Raw genomic sequence first — 23,070 nt, forward strand, 5'->3', positions numbered from 1 at the left:
GTGAACCGTAAAAAAAGTGTGGTAAAAAATAAAAATGATTTGATAAACTGTCACTTTCTGTAAAATCCACCAGTCAGGCTAACCTTTAAGTCAACAAATTCCAAAAACTTTTGAAATTTACTTGGTTGATTCAATGACAATATGTGTAGAGATGATAGATCACAGGGGTAAGCTCATGTTGATGTCACTAAGGGCATTGCTTCACTGGTGTATCTGACAAAATTTCACAAATTATGTCACAGGGTATTGTCCATGTTTGTAAAGACAAATTATTACCCAATTATTTTTGAGTTGCTTGTGCTGAGGTATTACCAGTATACCACAATTGGAATTACTGAAGATGTATTGCAATACATTTGGAAAATACTGGTATGTTGCTTTTTTCAAAATCATCTACCGTATTCGACGTAATAAGCGCCCACGGCGTTATTTGCTAATATATTGGCTCGTGAATAATCCTAGTTAGCACCCTTTACGATTGATCAATGTACACAAGACTTATTTATTCGTGTATAATACACACTCGTTTGTTATATGCACCCTTAATTATGGGCAATTAAATTCTCGAAAATATATCTATCGTGTATAATACACACAGATTCTTCTTTTATATCATTTCAGGCTGTCAGCATAAACCACAAAATTTACAATCTTGCAACCTCATTTTAATCTCACCAAAATTATATTCTAATAAGAGCCCCCTATTCCTAATTTTGAGAGCACCCTGGGCGCTTATTAGGTCGAATACGGTATACTTACGTCTTGTTGGTCCATTTCGTGCGGTGTTAAACAACAAACAAACAAACAAACAAACTTCATGGCACATGCTCCATCCAGAGCTGCAGATAAGCAGCGTATTTGCATAAAATGTCCCCCAAAAATATTCAAAACCCAATTACTTTCAATTAACATGCGTATAGAAATGCATGCATTAAATGAAAAACTCAAATGTATGAAAACAGCTTGAGTAAATACCCAGTGAAGTTTTTTAGCATGCCTACAAAGGAGCTAATTTCCAAAACACAATTACGAGCTAATTTACTTTCCATGTCAAGTCTATATATTTACAACAGTTATATACATCTAAATCATTATTTCATTTTTTTCAAAATCTTAAAATGTTCACTTATTGTGGGAAAAACCCAATAGAGTGATGAATAGATGAGTGAAAAAATATTGGTTTCCCAATGTAAAATGTAATAGCCCAATTAAAATAGAACCCTAGAGTAAAAACTCAATTCCTCAAAAAGTTATCTGGAGCTCTGTCCATCCCAATAATTATGGAAGGCTTTTTCTTGAGATCAGTCACTCTCTTCACAAATCACTATCTCAGAGATTTCTCCACTTAACATGCTTAAGATGTTGCTGGAATTCAGAAATTCAGACCTATCACAGTTGCACAACAACTGACAGAGCCTACTAGTACTAGAAGATAGGTTGCTACACTCACCCACGATCACGTAGACTTGTTGACGTCAGGTTACTGTCCTATAACCAATGACCAAGGGCCCATGTTTCCCTGCTTAGCTTTGTAACTCAGAACATGAGTGGACCCGTGAAGATCCGGGGTAGAATAGGTCTTCAGCAATCCATGCGTGCCGTAACTTGGTTGATGCATGTCATCGTATCCCAATTGTGTAGATCGATGCTCATGATGTCATTCACTGGATTGTTTGGTCCAGACTCGATTATTTACAGACTGCCATCATATAGCTGGAGTGAAGTGTTAAACTATAAAACCAACAGAACATGAGTGACAACGATTGTGTTAAGTTTATGATATTCTCTTAACACTATAATCATTTTTTTTTTTTAAAGTAAGCTGGAAAATCTGTTTTCTATGCACACTTTATCAAATCCACATAATCAGTTTTCATTCCTTATTTCTTCAATGTCCAATAAGGAGGTGGTAACCCACTAGATATAAGAAGATCATCAGGTTATTGAACAGATCCCAATCTGAATCATGCACACAGGTGGAACTCACCACCTTCCGTTAAATTCAAACAATTGGTATGAGCCAGGATAAGGTAAATATGTATTTTGTAGAGTAAAAATATCGTTTATACTTATCCTGACTTATTCACTAAAGCATCCACCCAGCCATCCCCTCTTCCACTTTATACAGGTTGGAAATGGGAGCGTGACAAGTGCTGGTTCCCCTGCGTGGCTCGGGTGCGTTCGGATGAGATGTTATTCTGTTCTCCAGGAACACAGCACAGTGCGCTTCTCATGGTTTATTGTCCCCCGCCGCGCGAAAGCGCGAAGCGGGGGATATAGTATTCACGACCGTCCGTACGTACGTCCGTGCGTCTGTACGTCTGTTTGTTGCCGCGATATCTCAAGAACTAAACACTGGATTGTCTTCATATTTGGAACTATGGTGTATATACAGACTCCGCAGACACCAGTCGGTTTTGGTGACCTTGACCTCATTTTCAAGGTCACAGCAGGCAAATCTGCTTTTGGAGTTGGAAAACGGTGTTGCCGCGATATCTCAAGAACTAATCGCTGGATTGTCTTCATATTTGGTACTATGGTGTATATACAGGCGGGGGACATTTCGTCACTTTGTGACAAATACTTGTTCTCCCTGCAGTAGTTAATTGTATGATAAACAACTCCAACTCGTCGTTTATTTCTTAAATATAAGATAGCTACGCGAGGGGAGTGTCTAGTGAGTTCCCAATAGTTGAGTTTGGCAATGCAGATAAATGAAATGGCCGAGCGATCGCATCCAAAAGCGGGAGAGATATGAGAATTGTCACTGGGAGAAAAGGTACAGGCAATCAATGTAAGCACTGTGAGATTATGCGGGAAATACCCACCTGTGCATAAAATGGACTTGTCTGACATTGCCAAAGTCGGATTCTATTGAGGGAGGCATCATTATCAAAATATGGGTAAATATTTTAAACCTTGTACATTTCATCATGATCCTTAAAGAGGATATACATTATCTCATGTTGATATCTCACATAAGAAGTAAACGACTCATGGTTGTTACTAAAACACTGCAGGGACACTCACCGTTTATTTCTTAAATATGTGGCTGTCCTGTAGTCCTTGCCAAACTGCCCAATGGTTAAGGTATCCTAAGGACTAGTAGAAATCTGTCCTTTTTAAGGGTTTTGCTATATGTTATCACAATAAGGACTAGTGGACTAAACCTGTTAGTTCTATCGCTGGTTATTAGTTCATACACGTAACACATGGGGCAGCATTTAAACAGATGCGAGGTCACCTTGAACAGCTGTTGGGATTAGAATACTTTGAAAATGTACTTTGAATACTTTGAAATCATGCCATTAGTCATATATCAAGTGCTAAATATGTAAAACATGTACAGTAATTAGTAGATTCAGTAGTGAGTGAAGTATGTCAATACGATTTGGAATGTAATTAAAATTATTCATGCATTGTTGTCAGTGTGCCACCTCTCTGTTCAACACCAGTGAATATGGTTGGTCATGCGTGAATAGGTAGTAAAAAGCCATACTTTACAGAAGATCAGGTCATTAAGATGAATTAATTCACCGATGAAATATAAATAAGAGTTGAAAAGCTGTCATTAGATGAAAATTGCCATGGTCTAGCTAAACAGCTAATGTATAAGTAAGGATAAGATATATATTGATGAACAACTTCTTTATTACAATCTAGAGCGACGTTTCGGTGTAGGTTGTAACACCGTTATCAAGCAAGTGTTGTACAGAGTATTGTTGACAAGTATATATACAGGTAGGAGACAGTGTTTATACAGGGGGCATAGGTGGCCCAGTCGTCTAAGGCGCTGTCCAGAGTTGCGTCCCTTGGGCATGCCAGAAACCTATGATTGTGGGTTCGAATTCCGGTTCATCCCATTTATGTTTCTAGGTTTGTCAGCACTGTATCCGTGCTCATGGGTTTCACCGGAGTGGTAAACGTCCAAGACCTGCATCACTTCGGGCTTTCCTACCACATTAAGCTGCGATGCTGTGATATAACTGGGATTCTGTTAAAAGCGGTGTTAACTCACTCACTCACTCAGTGTTTATACAGTAGATTAGATTTAACTCACCTGGTGTAGTACACTGGAGTGGAGAAGCCTGTTGGGTATACAAAAGGGTAAACATATTGACCGGTGAAGCCAGTAAAATAACCAAAAGGGTGAAGCCAGTAATATAAACAAATGGATTATGACTGATTGCGGTCTTTGATGAGTTGATGGTACGTAGAAGGTATGTAATAGCCTTGGTCACAGTTGATTGATGGTTGGAGTCTTTTGATATTGATGGCTTCTTGTAGTGTTCTGATTTTGAAGTCTCTGAGGTTGGTGGTGAGGGCTTTGACTTTGTCCCACTGCTTGATAACAGCGTTAGAACCTACCCCGAAATGTTGCTCCCATTTGTAATAAAGAAGTTGTCCATCCATATATCTTATTCTTACTTATAACTCTAACTCCAAAGAAGCTACAGGGTATTTAGGGGTTATTAGCCAAGAGTTTCAGACCAAAATCCAAGGAGTAAAAAAGTAGTTCAGCCATTATCCAAGACCTAAGTACTTGGAAGCTATATTACAGGCCTTATATATGAGCCTTAGAAATTCATACTGTCCCCTAGCCCAATACTAAGTTGTGTTTAGGACATGTTCTCAATGCTTCGATTTTGCTTCAGTTTGGAAATGAATAAAACCAATAGTAAATTTAAACATTTGTCTTGTTCAACCAGGACAAGCTACGAACTTTGAGGACAAGGTACATACGGGAATAGTCTTTAAAGGAACAATTCACAAATGTCTTTCGCTAAGAGTCGAGACAAGTAGAAATCTGCAACAAATGCCTGTAACTAACAACAAGTTTCTGTGTAGCTTGCATGAATATCTATATATTTCAGCAATTGAAATAGTAAGTAATAATTTCTTCTGATCATTGCATTATTATTCTTTTGAGTTTTTACAATTGGTAATTTATTAACAGTATCAACTATGTACAGTTTCTACAGCTGATTGTTACTTCCATGCTTGCCGTAAAAGGCGACTATGCTTGTCGTAAGAGGCAACTAACGAGCTCGGGTGGTCAGGCTCTCTGACTTGGTTGATGCATGTCATCGCATCCCAATTGCGTGGAACGATGCTCATGACATCACTCACTGGATTGTCTGGTCCAGACTTGATTATTTACAGACTGCTGTCATATAGCTGGAGTATTGCTGAGTGCAGCGTTAAACAAAAAACAAACAAACAAACGAAACAAAAAAAAGTTTGGAGAAGGGCCATTAACCTTCAAAAGGAGCAAGCCCTGCTGGCCACATACAAATAAAGACATGACTCATTGCGTTGGTAGGCATCTTCAGCATTGCATCGTCAGTGGTAATTAAATTGGCAGTGCAACAGTTTATAGTGCATAATGAATAATGAGTCAGCTGATTGAATATTTTATCTTGAAATTGTATCTGCCAATGTCATCTCTTACACATTTGATGAATATCGAACATCACAGTCAGGAATATTCCAGTCATATCATGGCAGCCTGTAATTAATTGAGTCTTGAACAGAGAAACAAATGATTGATATTATGAGCAACACCACATGTAGTAGGATTATTATAACCTGGAACCATTTAATTCAATGTATTTGCATCTTCCCGATGCAAGAGAGTTCACTGACTATAAAAGTCCAGTTTCCATCCTTGCGGAACTAGGCTGGATTTCCTGGGCTCAATCGTAGTGCCACCAGTGGCTATTTAGTTTTATGTCCCTTCTATGCCTCTCCTATGGACCAATAAGGTTCCACCTTTCATTTTACTTGCATTTGCTTTAAACAAAATGGCGGTGCCCAGTCAAGACGATCTGATCGGTAATGAAGATCTGTATTGTGATAAAACAGGTTTTATACCGCAAAGTGCATCAAATCACATGAGCTAATTGGTTAAAAACATGAAAAGATTTGGACAATATCTGTTGACAACGAGTTGGCGGTGCACATGCTTTGTAATTCCTGCAATCGACTGAAATCTGCATGGTTTACAAACCTGATTTCGATTTCGTTGCGCGATTTTGATTGGACTATGAATAGACTTGTTAGTCCAGCCAAGATATAACTCCATAATACCAGCCTAGTTCGGCAAGGGTGGAAACTGGACTTTTATAGTCAGTTAGCACTCTTGCTTCAGGAAGATGGTGTATTTGGTGCTACCTATTTCAATTAAATTTGACCAGATTAATAAGACTAAAGAGGTGAAGGACATCTCTATATGTTTTCTACATGAAAACTTTGGCGTTGACAGTTTCAGATGGCCATCGGTCACTGGTCATAGACTGACAGAATTCCAATTTGACAGATGGTTTGTTTGACTAGTAGGGCTTTTGACGATAGAAAGGCTAAGCAAGGTGTCACATGTTTCATAATTTCATTAATAAACAGTAAATAGTGAGGCTTAGGCGTACTTACAGTATCAATTTAATAAAACAATGCGATCAAAATTTGTAATTGGAATTCTGAGCAGCGCATATCTTTGCATTGTACTTTCTGTAGCTTAGGGAAACAGTGTCAGGAGCTATTGTGACTTAGTCAAGCCAGATGGCCAGATGGTATATATTCACCCAATAACGAATAGTATTGCATTGATTGGTTGTTATAGTTTGTCTACCATTTTTGTTGATTTGACTTATTGACTTTTGCCACTGACTTATTACATTTCCTGGGTCCAAGTCATTGACCTATATACAGCTTTTTGTGTCAAAATCACTGTTTTATGGATTGTTTTGATACTTTTATATTGAATTTGTTTTATAGCACATGTGATTGAAAGTCAGTTAAGCTAATGTTGTTATGTGTTGTCTGTCTGCCATTAATGTTTACATTTTCGACATCTTTGACACTACAGGCCTATGGAACTGAAACTTTGTATGATTGATCCCAGCTATGGTGTCTTTAGATCTGATTTTAACATCATTTATCAAGCTCATCCTCAAGGTCATAGTCTTAATTAGTTTACTGCCATTCTCAAGAAGTATGTATGCTAGGTAAATGACCTATGTATAAGGTCAAGGTCACAGTGAAGGTGGACTGTAAAGTATGCTTGCCATTTTTACTGAAATTTCTTTTCCTAGCAATAGATAGTTTTAAGTCTTAAGCGTGTAGTCTAATGAGTATGATCTATTTGAATTTTCGAATTGTTTTTATTTTTCCATAATATAGTAACACATTTGTTGGCCATCTGGTTTTTTTTTGTGATCGAGTCTGGACCAGGCAATCCAGTGATTGACATAATGAGCATCGATCCCCACAATTGGGATATACAGTGACACGCATCAACCAAGTCAGCGAGCCTGGCCACCCGATCCCGTTAGTTGTCACTTACGACAAGCATAGTCGCCTTCTACTGCAAGCATGGGTTGCTGAAGACCTATTCTACCCCTGGATCTTCACGGGTCCTGTTCTAACTATGATGCATGTCATCCATCCCAATTGCCAGGATCAATACTCATGATGTCAATCACTAGATTGTCTGGTCCAGACTGGATTATTCACAGACTGTCGTCATATAGTTGGAATATTGCTTAATGCGGCGTTAAACAACAAACAAACAAACCAACAAACAAAAGTTTGAACAGGTCCTCAGCAACTTTATATGATGCTTGTCGTAAGAGGCAACTTACGTGATCAAGTGGTAAAGCTTACTGATGCATGTCGTATCCCATTTGTGTGATGTCAATCACTCAATTATTTTGTCGATGCTCTATTATTTACAGACTGCCATCATATAGCTGGAATATTCCTTAGTGCAGGCGTTGGACAACAAACACATGTTATTGCTTTGCTCATTTATCACTCATAACAACCATTAGAGAATTTAACCATATTGCATCAACTGCACTGTTAAAATAGCACTGAACACGCAGCATTAATTGCCACTTAGTCCAGCTTGTGACCAAAAATGATTTCTTCACAATTTGCCTGCCATTTGCCTAAAGTACAAATTTTCTCTCTTAACAAATACAATATGGCAAAATAGATTTAATTACGTTTATGAATGTAAAGAAATTTTTGATTTGCCAAAAGCAGTGTGATTCATATCCTTTGGTATGGGACTGTCATAGATGTTGCACAGCATAGTGACAGGCATCCAAGCTCCTGTAATCCCACATGTCATCGGGTACACATTCACATGCACATTGTGACAACATGTAGCAAGTTAAGACCATCCAAAAATACCTAGTTCTCACACAAAGGCTTGTGTTTATAGTTCTTACAATTCTCAAACTTAACAAACAATACAGGGTGTGAATGTTTCATTGTATAAAGCCAGAGAATGCATGCGAGATACAATTCATCTGCTCAGGCAAGGTGCCAGGTGCTCTGGGCACCACCCCACCCTTCCTGCAGTGTATGGAGCCTAGAGGTGACCGCTGTGGCCATGTGATTGCTGTGTGCTCGCTTCATGACTGCTTGGAAAAACCTCAGTATAACACTGCTGACATGTATTACATAACCCCATGTCAGTCTGTAAAGAATATGTATGCTCTATGGTCCGATGCCCCTTTCAGCCTTCGGTCCAGACATTGTAATAAATAGTGTGGGAAATCATTGAAATGGGGATATTGTGTCTGTACAATTAGTCATCATTCCCTGCAAGACTGATACTTATTAGAACATTTACGACTTGAATCCAACTTGCTAGGGTTACTAATTTAAAGCCTGTTCTTCTTGAAGTTGTCAGGTGATTGTTTGAATCTGTTGATGAACTTTCAGATAAATTCAAGTAGATACAAATATTGGAAATAGATGGAAATATTGTTTAGGTTGAACAAAAAGGTTTGAAATCATTGCTGTAAGTGAAACAAAAGTTTATTTTGTAACCTTAAAGCCTTTTTTTAAAGATCTATTTAATATGATGGTAAAAGTTTCATGTTACTATAATGATTTTTTGGCCTGATATTAATGAGGTTCAAAATTAACATACATGTGCACTTGTCCGAGATTGGTAATATTCAGAAAGCACAAGGGATATTACCTTGTGGATGACCACTTTTACCATCAGGTAGATGGCAACTCTGTTGCAGGTCATTTTAGCAGACGAATGAAAATCGAAATAAATTTCTGACCCATGGTGCTGTTGTGCAAAACAACATTAACACTACGACTGTGTATGTTAATGTATGGGAGTTACAATCACCTAAGCGCTAAAATCGCTTTGTACAACGGCACCCTGTGTAATGTGTGATGCTCATTCTTGTGCTGGTATGGAGTTGCATTTTAAAAGCGTCAAAAACCTTACACACACTTTCACTTGCCCAAAGGGCCGAACCATGTGTTGTGCTTATTTCATTAATGATCCTTCCCTAATTTTGTAAAAACAAATTATGAGAACAAAAATTTGCTGTTTGGGATTTGAATTACAGTATTAATTAGCTTTATTATGTGCCCTGTCCAAGTTCTGCATCACCTGTATGTAATCTTTATATGCACCGAGTACTATGCTAACACATGTACATGGCAGTCCAATTATAAATCTTATAAATCTTTGTTGTTGAACAAAACATCGGCAATATTCATATGACAAAGTCAGCTTGTATGTCACCATCAGGGTTTCCCCTGGTGAATTATAGTGGAAGGAAATAACATTTTGCCTTGCTTCAAGGTTAAATATTTATTTTTATCGACTTAGTCACGTAATATTAAAAAAAAGGAGAAATTTGTGACTGGACTTTGTGTAGATGACATGTAGATCTAACTGAGTTATTTCAGAGATAACGTCATTGCATTAAACATGATGATGATGGAATTAAAACAAGGTAATTTTCAAACGTTTTTTTATGAGTTGAAAGTCGGGACTGACAAAAATTAGTGGGGACTGGTACTTTTTAGAGTTGCCAGTCCACCAGGACTGGCATTTCAAAAGCCAGTTGGAACACTGTTTTAACAGAATACACAACAGTGTTGGAGTATCTTTATTAAATTGTCTGGTAACTATATCATAGAAGCATTTGCGTTTCATTGACGTTTGAACCAAGTTTGTTCACTACCTTTCGTTCCATGACAACAAATTTAACTTGAGTATGGTTTTAATAAGAGCTCCCCATTGTCAAGTTCTATTAAAGCATTCAGGGTACTTGTTGTGGTTTTAATAAGAGCTCCCCATTGTCAAGTTCTATTAAAGCATTCAGGGTACTTATTGTGGTGAATACGGTATGCTCTGTTTAAACTCTTGCTCATTGAGTAATTCTGTGTTTGCTTTCATTTAACCTATCATCACCTGACAACCAGGGAACGACTGACGATCATAAACTACAAGCTGATACAAAATCCACAATTTTGTCCATAAAACCTGTCACACTTTTATCAAATGGAAGATTTTATTCATGTGAACCTTTCGAACATATTTTTCTGAATAACTTATTTTTAGTACAGCTCAATTCCCAAAAATATTTTAAATTTTCAATGAATTAGAAAGCGTGACACGCAGACCTGTGGATATTAGGAGAAAACGCCAGAATATTTTTTATGAGGTTTCCACAACTATTGATACAACCCAGAGTTTTACAGGTGACAGAATATTGCATCCGATACAGATGTCGTGCTTGGTTTAAGTAACTGCCCAATCCATAGATTATGCAAGCATTATGCAAGCATTTCGCTTAAACCCTGAGAACGGTCATTACTCAGTGAGATTTGCTCATTCCCCTGGTTTGGGCAGTTAACTAAAATCTGCATAATCTCTTCATGTAGGCAAGGAAAGCTAATACATTTTGTTAGATTGGTTCACTTTTGCTTTTTTACGTCCAATGGAATCTGTTTCAGTGTGTGATCAATAATCAAGACTGGTTATTCTCTGGCACTGACGTTTTACATTTTGTATTGCCAATATAAGGTTTTGTTCGTTGTTAAACACTTCATTCAACAATAGTCCAGCTATATGACAGCGGTCCAATATAAGGCACATGTAATTTATAGAGGTGTTTTTATGTTAATCGGTGTGTTATCCAATCTATGAAGGTATGGTACTTTACAAGTTTTGCTTGTATTTCATTATTATGTAAACATGCCCTGAACTTTGCAATAAAAGATATTTGTTCATCAATGAAACTCGTTCCTCATTCTATGGGATTACACAATGAAGCATGCTAAATTCACGAATTATGCAGGGAGGGTCTTGGTTCAAGGAATGGGGCAATTGCCTTGCATAGTCCATCGATTTGGCAGTTCCTTAAATTATGCACGACACATACAAATTAAAAATGGATGGATAATTTACAGTGCGATTCCTGTGGGATGCAAAAAAACATATGCCTTTTGAATTATCACGACCAATCAAAATTGTAGTTTGCATTGAATACAGAATTTTCACAGTGTCATCAACAATTCTGAATTGATATATCTAGTTATGTACAGATATTTCTTAGTCTCATGACAAGTTTGAAAAGGTTTGTATGGAAAGAATTTGACTAATTTATTCAACACCATAACACTACAGTAACCTTCCGGACTATATACGGGGCGGTCAGGTAGCCTAGTGGTTAAAGTGTTAGCTCGTCACGCCGAACACCCGGGTTCGATTCCCGACATGGGTACAATGTGTGAAGCCCATTTCTGGTGTCTCCTGCCATAATATTGCTGGAATATTGCTAAAAGTGGTCGTAAAACCATACTCACTCACTCCAGACTATATACAGGGTTTTACCCAATGTACAAATGAGTATTCAGTGGGTAACGATGACATGCAGTCAGGTTATTTACCGAACCTGACCACCCAACCCATATCGGCAAGCAAAGGCTACTTGGGAATCCCCACAGGGTTTGAATTAAACTGGTCTTACTGTGTTGTTTGTATGTATCAAGAAATACTTCTATACATCTCTAGACAAAATGGATATGGCAATACTTCATAAAGTTATTGTATGAACACATATAAAATGTGTATAATATTTGTATAAGTTGTCCATTAAAGACAAATTCAGCAATGACAGCTGAGAATGAATGAGTGTTATTGCTTGCCAATATATATATATATTTTTTTCAACATTATTAAATTTGTATTTATGTCAGAGAGATTCAGTACTTTGACAGCAGGAATCAGCAAGTGCTGCTATAACGCCTACATTTTGCTGTGTATACAGATGGCTTACATACATTTTCACCTGGGTCCACTGGCACAAATCGATCTAACACTACAATTGTAACCCTACCTTAACATAGACTTGCTATAATCGTAGCATTTGGTACAGATCACTTTGTGCAAGTGGACCCAGATTGTTTGTTGTGTGTTTTAAACTCGTCTCTGGTGATTTCTTAATTCTATTGTCTAGAAAATAATGAACAGGTATTTTTCAGTGATGCCTGGAAATGGCATGTCACCATTCTGTTTCCCCGTGTTTGATCTGATTGAGTGAGAACATGCTGACAGGTCAACACAACAGGGTTTATTCAGGAATCAGGTTTCTGTTGAGAGCATACCTAGCGTTCATGGCACTATGGATTAGAATGGTGATTTAATTATTTACTTTTTTGTTGAAAGAATTATAACAAAGTGATTTTACTTGGGTTTTTTTTGCCTATGAACTCTTGCTCCATCATTGGATGTACTTGGTGTCAGTTCTGGACCAGAAGTGTTACAAAATATTATCACAGACTCGATTATTTACAGACTGCCATCATATAGCTAGAATATTGCTGAGTGCGGTGTTAAACAACAGACAAACAAAATAAAACAAAGTCATTGGGAAGTTATAAAATCTTTTGACCTGTCATACAAAATGAAATTCTTTCATGTTCTTTTTATCTTCCATTTACCAAGCTTATAGGTTTCTTAGATAAAATCGTAAACGATGACAAATATTTGAAAAAAAATGGTTTGACTTTATTCCTCCATGAAGTGGTCACATCAAAGCTGTAAGATTGGTTTGGTGCTTGTTCGTAAGTTTGTTGTGTTTTGCTGGTCTTTCCCTGACACAAGAGAATAAATTAAAAAAGAAGCCCACCTCAGTCAAGTCCACCCTGAAATTAAGGATTGTTCTGTCTGGCTCCATTTGGATTTTATTATTTTATTTTGTACATATTTTTTTTATTAAATAAGGTAACTTCTGGGACTAAAAGTCAGTCTAGAATTTTGCCACAGTCACCAGTATTCCAAACATTCAAACCAGTGGATGATGTATGGAACTATGGCCGACATTTAATGGCATGAAATGTGCCAGGTCCACTGGATAATAATGAAGACATAAACTACAAGCAATAGAGTGAGTGGAACCAGTTTTGACCTGGTTCCCACAGAGTGACCAACCACAGAGTTTGGGGTACCTGTTCGGACCTTGTTCTCACAGAGTGACCAACCACAGAGTTTGGGGTACCTGTTTGGACCTGGTCCCCACAGACTGATCAACCACAGAGTTTGGGGTACCTGTTCGGACCTGGTTGCCACAGACTGACCAACCACAGAGTTTGGGGTACCTGTTCGGACCTGGTTCTCACAGAGTGACCAACCACAGAGTTTGGGGTACCTGTTTGGACCTGGTTCTCACAGAGTGACCAACCACAGAGTTTGGGGTACCTGTTCGGACCTGCTTCTCACAGAGTGACCAACCACAGAATTTGGGGTACCTGTTCTGACGTGGTCCCCACAGAGTGACCAACCACAGAGTGACCAACCACAGAGGTTTGAGGTACCTGTTCGGACCTTGTTCTCACAGAGTGACCAACCACAGAGTTTGGGGCACCTGTTCGGACCTGGTTCCCATAGAGTGACCAACCACAGAGTTTGGGGTGGTACCTGTTCTGACCTGGTTCCCACAGAGTGACCAACCACAGAGGTTTGGGGTACCTGTTCTGACCTGGTTCCCACAGAGTGATCAACCACAGAGGTTTGGGGTACCTGTTCTGACCTGGTTCCCATAGAGTGATCAACCACAGAGTTTGGGGTGGTACCTGTTCTGACCTGGTTCCCACAGAGTGATCAACCACAGAGTTTGGGGTGGTACCTGTTCTTACCTGGCCCCTACAGAGTGACCAACTGTGATCTGCCTGATGTATATCATGTGTGTCCTACCCCAATCTGTGACCTGCCTTATGGTTACGTATGTCTTCATACCCGCATGTGTGACCTGCCTTATGGTCATGTGTGTCTTTATAACCCAATGTGTGACCTGCCTTATGGTCATGTGTGTCCTACCCCAATGTGTGACCCGCCTTATGGTCATGTGTGTCTTTATAACCCAATGTGTGACCTGCCTTATGGTTATGTATGTCTTCATACCCCAGTGTGTGACCTGCCTTATGGTCATGTGTGTCTTTATAACCCAGTGTGTGACCTGCCTTATGGTCATGTGTGTCCTACCCCAATGTGTGACCTGCCTTATGGTCATGTGTGTCTTTATAACCCAATGTGTGACCTGCCTTATGGTCATGTGTGTCCTACCCAAATGTGTGACCTGCCTTATGGTTATGTGTGTCTTTATAACCCAGTGTGTGACCTGCATTATGGTCATGTGTGTCCTACCCCAATGTGTGACCTGCCTTATGGTCATGTGTGTCTTTATAACCCAATGTGTGACCTGCCTTATGGTCATGTGTGTCCTACCCAAATGTGTGACCTGCCTTATGGTTATGTGTGTCTTTATAACCCAGTGTGTGACCTGCATTATGGTCATGTGTGTCCTACCCCAATGTGTGACCTGCCTTATGGTCATGTGTGTCTTTATAACCCAATGTGTGACCTGCCTTATGGTCATGTGTGTCCTACCCAAATGTGTGACCTGCCGTATGGTTATGTGTGTCTTTATAACCCAGTGTGTGACCTGCATTATGGTCATGTGTGTCCTACCCCAATGTGTGACCTGCCTTATGGTCATGTGTGTCTTTATAACCCATTGTGTGACCTGCCTTATGGTCATGTGCGTCCTACCCCAATGTGTGACCTGCCTTATGGTTATGTGTGTCTTTATAACCCAGTGTGTGACCTGCATTATGGTCATGTGTGTCCTACCCCAATGTGTGACCTGCCTTATGGTTATGTATGTCTTTATAACCCAGTGTGTGACCTGCATTATGGTCATGTGTGTCCTACCCCAGTGTGTGACCTGCCTTATGGTTATGTATGTCTTTATAACCCAATGTGTGACCTGCCTTATGGTCATGTATGTCTTTATAACCCAATGTGTGACCTGCCTTATGGTTACGTATGTCTTTATAACCCAATGTGTGACCTGCCTTATGGTCATGTATGTCTTTATAACCCAATGTGTGACCTGCCTTATGGTCATGTATGTCTTTATAACCCAATGTGTGACCTGCCTTATGGTTATGTATGTCTTTATAACCCAATGTGTGACCTGCCTTATGGTTATGTATGTCTTTATAACCCAGTGTGTGACCTGCCTTATGGTCATGTATGTCTTTATAACCCAATGTGTGACCTGCCTTATGGTTATGTATGTCTTTTTAACCCAATGTGTGACCTGCCTTATGGTTATGTATGTCTTTATAACCCAATGTGTGACCTGCCTTATGGTTATGTGTGTCTTCATCATACCCCATTGTGTGACCCGCCTTATGGTTATGTATGTCTTTATAACCCAATGTGTGACCTGCCTTATGGTTATGTGTGTCTTTATAACCCATTGTGTGACCTGCCTTATGGTTATGTGTGTCTTTATAACCCAATGTGTGACCTGCCTTATGTGTGTGTTTGTCCTATCCCAGTGTGTGACCTGCCTTATGGTTATGTGTGTCTTTATAACCCAGTGTGTGACAGCCTTATGGTTATGTGTGTCTTTATAACCAAATGTGTGACCTGCCTTATGTGTGTGTTTGTCCTATCCCAGTGTGTGACCTGCCTTATGGTTATGTGTGTCTTTATAACCCAGTGTGTGACCTGCCTTATGGTTATGTGTGTCTTTATAACCCAATGTGTGACCTGCCTTATGTGTGTGTTTGTCCTATCCCAGTGTGTGACCTGCCTTATGGTTATGTGTGTCTTTATAACCCAATGTGTGATCCGCCTTATGTGTGTGTTTGTCCTATCCCAGTGTGTGACCTGCCTTATGGTTATGTATGTCTTTATAACCAAGTGTATGACCTGCCTTATGGTCATGTGTGTCTTTATAACCCAATGTGTGACCTGCCTTATGGTTATGTGTGTCTTTATAACCCAATGTGTGACCTGCCTTATGGTTATGTGTGTCTTTATAACCCAGTGTGTGACCTGCCTTATGTGTGTGTTTGTCCTATCCCAGTGTGTGACCTGCCTTATGGCTATGTGTGTCTTTATAACCCAATGTGTGACCTGCCTTATGGCTATGTGTGTCTTTATAACCCAGTGTGTGACCTGCCTTATGGTTATGTGTGTCTTTATAACCCAGTGTGTGACCTGCCTTATGGCTGTGTCTTTATAACCCAGTGTGTGACCTGCCTTATGTGTGTGTTTGTCCTATCCCAGTGTGTGACCTGCCTTATGGCTATGTGTGTCTTTATAACCCAATGTGTGACCTGCCTGATGGCTATGTGTGTCTTTATAACCCAGTGTGTGACCTGCCTTATGGCTATGTATGTCTTTATAACCCAATGTGTGACCTGCCTTATGGTTATGTATGTCTTTATAACCCAGTGTGTGACCTGCCTTATGGCTATGTGTGTCTTTATAACCCAATGTGTGACCTGCCTTATGTGTGTGTTTGTCCTATCCCAGTGTGTGATCTGCCTGATGTATATGTGGTTCCTACTCCAGTGTATGTATGTCATACCTCAATGTGTGACCTGCATTGTCACTGGTTATGTGTGTCGATTGATTGATTTGTCAACTTCCACCGTCAAACGAAACAGTTTTCAACAGACTGATTTTAGTAATATTGTTGAACATTGTGTTTGTAAAGTATAATTGTTTTTTGTGTAAAATGCAAAAAACTAACCATCAGACTGTCATAGATCAGGCAATCAGACAGTGAAATTGACTTTTATTAACTTTATTACATTATCTTTAAGTCATAAGAGACCAAAAGAGAATGGGGCTGTAACCAATCCACGTGGAAATAGTGTCATTTTACTCCCACTGACTGAATATTGGAGAATCAAAATATACACTTTCATACAAAGCATATGCAAAAATAGTAAGGTAAATAAAAAAGTCAGATTGGAAATGTTGGTGAATAAGGATTATTTGTTCAATTATAAGATTCTGGTTCTGCTTATCTTATCCACTAGGTTACATTCCACAAAACTGTGGTCACGTATCATTTGACTTGAGAAAATATCTTATTCCCTTAGCTATCCATAAATCAGTAATGAGTTACGGAGCGTTCATGAGCCTGAAATAGTTCCAAGGATTTTGGAAATCCTTTAAAAACAATACCCATATGTTTTTCTATTTGATTTTGGACGTTCCATGAAAGTTTAGATGCCATACTGTTCCGAAATCATACAGAAAATTCCTAAAAAAAGAAAAGAAAAACAGTGTTTGTTGGTGACATTCATTCCGTCTTATTATATATATTCTTGAAACAGGTAATTTATTAATTATTCCATACTATAAATAATAAGATATAAATTCTAATTTTGTTAAGAATGCAATCTGTTTCGTTTATTTCTCGATTATGTATCCATTAAGGTAATGGATTCATGTTTATTTTCATATTTATCTAATTTTAGTATATTCTGAACAGTTTTTAAGGGGGAGAAAATAAAATGATCACAATAATGCAAGTCTGAAAAGTCATGCTAACATAATATATTTAAAGTTATTTAATTATATCATTTCACTACCATCTTTTTCCCTTTGTGTGCCTCCTCAGAATGTGTGGAGGTGCTAGAGAGCATGCACAGTTTTCAGAAGCACTTGCTGACGAATCGGCGCCCAACGCCTTATTAAATGTTCCTCCCAGAGTATTTGATTCTTGGGACCCCTTAAAAGTTTTATATTCAAATAAGTGATATTCATGAAAAGGACGTTTTGATTGTCATCCTGAATTTGAACACTGGTATGGATTGTTGCTCATTCTAATAATGAGCAAGTTTTGGTTTGCCTGGTCCAGGGTACTGTTGAAGACTCGGTCCGAATTTCAAGTGATGGCCCTCTTCAGGAAGAGTATGAGCCCCAGCCAGCAGTGCGTAGGTGGTATAAGAATCAGGAAGTCAATCAGCCCCACAACGCTGGATGGCCCATTGATGTATCATGCATCAAGCAGTCCAAAGTGTCTGATACATTCCAGAACTAGGGCGGTCGGGTAGCCTCGTGGTTAAAGCGTTCGCTCGTCACGCCGAAGGCCCGGGTTCGATTCACCACATGGGTACAATATGTGAACCCCGTTTCAGGTGTCCCTTCCCGTGCTGGAATATTGCTAAAAGCGGCGTAAAACCATACTCACTCACTCATTGCAGAATGGTGCTATTGTGAATCGGAGCCTTGCATTTGCAAATTGTGAGTTTAGAAACAAACAATATTTTTTTTTTTTTTTCCCCTTTTTTGAACCTTTTTAAGATACGCAAAGGCTCCTTAAAGTTTCTTACGGCTCCTTAAATTTGTACATGACAACTAAAATATTACTGCTAGAAGCCAGTGGCTACCTGAGCAAAAATTAAGGTTGGAGGGCTGTACGTGGAATCCAGTTCCAAACCGAGTCCCAGCTAAAAAGTGTGTATTCATTGCCATGGTGAATTTCAGCCTGTGCCTAGTCCATCAGTGAATCCTGTGTTATAGTGAGGCCAGGTGGTATAGCAACAAGGTGAGGCAGTGAGCCGCGTCAATGACAACTGTCAGTGTGTGGTTCTGTGTGTATGTTGGATAGAGTGCCACACTCGTTCCTCTGTGTCTCAGAATGGTTGTTGATACTGTGTGTGTGGAGATGGGGCACACACGGTGACAGTGGCAGCACTTCACTCCAGCGTGGTGGCAGCGACAACGACTGGTGTACACGCAAACTCTTCACTGCTGATTGTGAACTCACGTTGTTTGTAAACAGTCTCCTCATCACTGGTTGTTACAATGCCAAGTTTCATCAGTGCACAAGGTAATTAGTAAGGCATGGCAAATATATGTTTTTGTAATCTTCAGTTTTGCTTTGAAAAGTTTCATTTCAAGGCATTTTAGTATTAGATTTCTTAGGACTTATGCATCACACCTATGCTACACAGATATAACTGGTAGTGATAAAATTATAACTGAAATTAAAATAATAGTTGTTTTTTTATGGTTTCTCAGGATATGGAAAGTAAATACTGTACACTTTAGGATGCAAAATTAAAAGGTTTTGATATAAAGCCTTAAACTTGAAATGGCATTTTAGAAAGCATTTTGAAAATATATGTTTTTCATTATGATATCCATTTTGAATGTTTGATTCTAGATTAATTTCTGTTACACCATTTATTTAATTTCTACTCTACTGGCCTTCACCTTTGTCAAAAATTTACCAGGTGAACTTGGAAATTTTCTTATCCAGATGTTCGAAGAATATTTGACAGTCAACCTAACAAATTTAGACCTGTCCATGTGTCCAATATTCACTGAAACTGTGCAACTCATGAAAATAATTCTGGTTATTAGAGAAACCTTAAATCCAAAATGAACTGAGGCCAGTGACAGCTTCAATTGCTATCTGTTCCAGCCTTGTACTTATCATCAACATCTGTTCGCGACATCAGGAAGCATCAGACATATGTCGTGTGTGCAGATTTTAGACATTTGTATTTGAATAATTTCTGTATGTGTGGAAGGTATCATGAATTTGTTTGTTGGATTTCCGCTAGGATAGGAAATTAGGCATAGGCATCAGTGAGTTCTGAATTAACCAACAATGATTATAATCCATCTCTGCATCAGTTCAACATGACAGATAAATCACTGTTTCTTTTGAATCAATAGAATGTTAATCATTGTTGAAACACATCTGTGATGTCAGTCTATTGTTTGAAGGCTCCATTGCTTTTAAGGAATGCAGAGTTGTTTGTCAACTATCCATTATCTTGAACCAACATTTGAATTTATTTCCACTTGGAATAGACGGATCTATTTTTAACTTTGATTGAAAAGTAAATAAATTCAATTTCTTTATGAAAACATGTCTCACCAGCATCGTTTGATTTGAGAACGTGTAATTATCAACCTCAACTATGGCACCACATGAAGGAATGGTGTGAAATTAACTATTAGATATTTTCATAATATTGGATAATGTTTAAAAGCTCAAAATAATATGTATATAATATTGTGTTGGAGCAGGTTACCTACAACAATGTTCATAGTTACAGCAATTACATAAACCTTTGACGAGAAAAAAACAAATCAGGTAATATATATATCCTTGTTCGGAGCTCTATATTTCCTATTATTCCCGTCAGCATGTATTGACAATATGCAAACGATTGATAAATACTAGTTTAGGACCCAACGAAATTATGAATAGCCGTGTACCATGCATTGTAAATGTCAGCTCGCGATGGAGCTTGGTGCACGTGCAACAGCGGCAGAGAACCCATTCCTCGTGCATTACGCAAGGGCGACTCACACAGTATAAATACAGACAACAAAGAGTCCTGGTTTATTTTTCAAATATTTTCCACCACAGAATGTCAAAGTGTAGAAGTAGGAATGAGTTTTAAGTAGGGGAATATCCTCGTAACTCTCCATTCCTAAAATATAATGGACCTCGGCCCCTACGGGGCCACTGCTCCATTATTTTTAAGGAATGGAGAGTGACTCGGACATTCCCCTCTACATAATGTTCAATCTTTTCATAGTATTAGTGTGTAATGAAGTTACATGATTGGTTGGTTGGTTTGTTGTTTTATTGCACTCAGCAATAGTCCAGCTATGACAGTGGTCTGTAAATAATCGAGTCTGGACCAGACAGTCCAGTGATTAATATCATGAACATCTATCCACACAATTGGGATATGATGACATCCATCAACCAAGTCAGCTAGCCTGACCACCCGATCCCGACAAGCATGGTCGCCTTTTACGGCAAGCACGGGTTGCTGAAGACCTACACTACCCCTCGTGCATTGTGATGGATCTTGATCAATCGTGCATTGTGATGGATCTTGATCAATCGTGCAATGTGATGGATCTTGATCAATCGTGCGTTGTGATGGATCTTGATCAATCGTGCGTTGTGATGGATCTTGATCAATCGTGCAGTGTGATGGATCTTGATCAATCGTGCGTTGTGATGGATCTTGATCAATCGTGCGTTGTGATGGATCTTGATCAATCGTGCGTTGTGATGGATCTTGATCAATCGTGCGTTGTGATGGATCTTGATCAATTGTTCATTGTGATGGATCTTGATCAATCGTGCATTGTGATGGATCTTGAAGGAAAAGCAGCAGAAGACAAGTAATTTGGAAGTGGTAGGTGATTATGAATGGTGATAGATCACAGCAAATTCAGTGATCACTTGTAGTTCGAAGCCATCAGCTCTCTAGTGCAGGTACCATCATGCTTTTGTTAACAATTAAACATGCGTTAGAAACTAACAGTTTTCATCCACAAGTCCTTATAATGATAACATATAGCAAAACCCTTAAAAATGGCAATTTTCTACTAGTCCTTATGATACCTTTACCATTGGGCAGTTTGGCAAGGACTATGACTACTGCCAATTTCTAACCCTGAATAACCATGTTGGAACCATATTTACAAAAAAGGTTGTATACAAGTATGTTTTAAATACATTTTGGATAAAAACTTCTAAATAAGTAACTACATATAGAGACAAATGAAAATAAAACGCAGATGAACAAAAAGTGCATCCGTGAGTGTGTTTAGGCAGAGATTGTTTACTGTATAGGGACAAGTTGCCCATTTCCTACATTCACAGCTGGGTCATCTTTGTGGTTATTCAAAGGGGTGAGGTTTAACCAATTACATTGGTCCTCAGTTTGAACCTGTGATGGCTGTAAGAGACATCTTTGTGGAACATGTTCAGACTTGGTCACTTGGCTGATCGTCATCATACCCTGTTGGTGTGCATTGTTGTCCTTTATATCAATCCCTCGATTGTTTAGCTCAGACTGGATTATTTACAGGACATAGCTGGAATATTGGTATGTGTGCATTAAACACACAGAAGAAAATATTTTATTGACATGGAGGAATCAAAGAAAAGCAAGTCACCTCTTATGACAAACATAGGCGCCTTTTACGGCAAGCTGAAGACCTATGCTAACCTGGATCGTCACGGGTAAATCATATATGCAAATAAAGTAGGTTGTACAAATTCAGTTTAGCACAGATGTATCTACAGGTAAGCTAGTTCTAAATTGAAAACACCTTAGGCTTATCTCCTGAACATTTCACTTACTGATGAGTCAAAATTTGTATTATCTTGAGTCTGTCCATATGCCCAAAAAGAACTGCTAATGAATTACAAATGAGTTGATCAACTTTCTGGTGATGTGATGTGATGTGGAAAACTTTCTTTTGTTTGTTTATGCAAATCATCTGCATAACTTAATTGTGTTCAGTGACTGAATCCTACATCTGTGAATGTGTTTAATTTGTGAGAATATAATGTGTCAATATTTACAGATTAAGTATACATACCCGGTAATCTATTTGCAATTTCATATATTCTGGCAAACAATGTTTAATAAAGAAAATATCCCAGTCAAGGTAAGATAGCTTATTTTAAGGGACTTAAATTTTAGTACCTAGAGTGTTAGTGTTACGTGCCACCCATGAAGATCCGTGTAGAGAATAGGTCTTCAGCAACCCATACTTGATGTGAGGGGCAACTTATTAATATGCTTGTTGTAACAGGTGACTAACAGTATTGGGTGGTCAGACTCACTGACTTGGTTGATGCATGTCTTCATATTCCAGTTGTGTGGATCAATGCTCATGATGTCAATCATTATTGTCTGGTCCAGGCTCAATTATTTACAGACTGCCCTCATATAGCTGGCAGCGTTGGAAGGTAGATTTCATGTTGGGCCTGTAGTTTCAAATTTGCATGGCATCTTTAGGGCCTGCTGTATTATGTGTCTAATTATTTGTCAGTTCTTTAAATAAGAGCCTGAAGGGTTTAGTCAGGACCTGCAGCTTCTAAACTCTGTGGGTCCTGATGGCAGGCTGGCAATTGTTTTAATTTCAAACACTGA

General features: G+C 38.7%; 1 protein-coding gene across 7 annotated transcripts in view; it reads left to right on the forward strand.

Annotated features, from left to right (window-relative positions):
* Positions 1-23,070, forward strand: part of LOC124117045 (6-phosphofructo-2-kinase/fructose-2,6-bisphosphatase 3-like) — a 101,448-nt gene that overhangs the window by 3,132 nt on the left and 75,246 nt on the right. The window contains exon 1 of one of the 7 annotated variants that reach the window (XM_046478737.2): positions 18,734-18,974. The exons of the other annotated variants lie outside the window; for them this stretch is intronic. Coding sequence (XP_046334693.1) covers positions 18,950-18,974 — 25 coding nt within the window. The 5' untranslated portion in view covers positions 18,734-18,949. Of the gene's footprint in view, positions 1-18,733; positions 18,975-23,070 lie in introns of those variants that run through there. 7 annotated transcript variants of the gene reach the window in all.

This window comes from Haliotis rufescens, unplaced genomic scaffold (assembly GCF_023055435.1).
Source record: "Haliotis rufescens isolate VD_foot unplaced genomic scaffold, xgHalRufe1.0.p SCAF_45, whole genome shotgun sequence".
Lineage (NCBI taxonomy): Eukaryota > Metazoa > Mollusca > Gastropoda > Lepetellida > Haliotidae > Haliotis > Haliotis rufescens.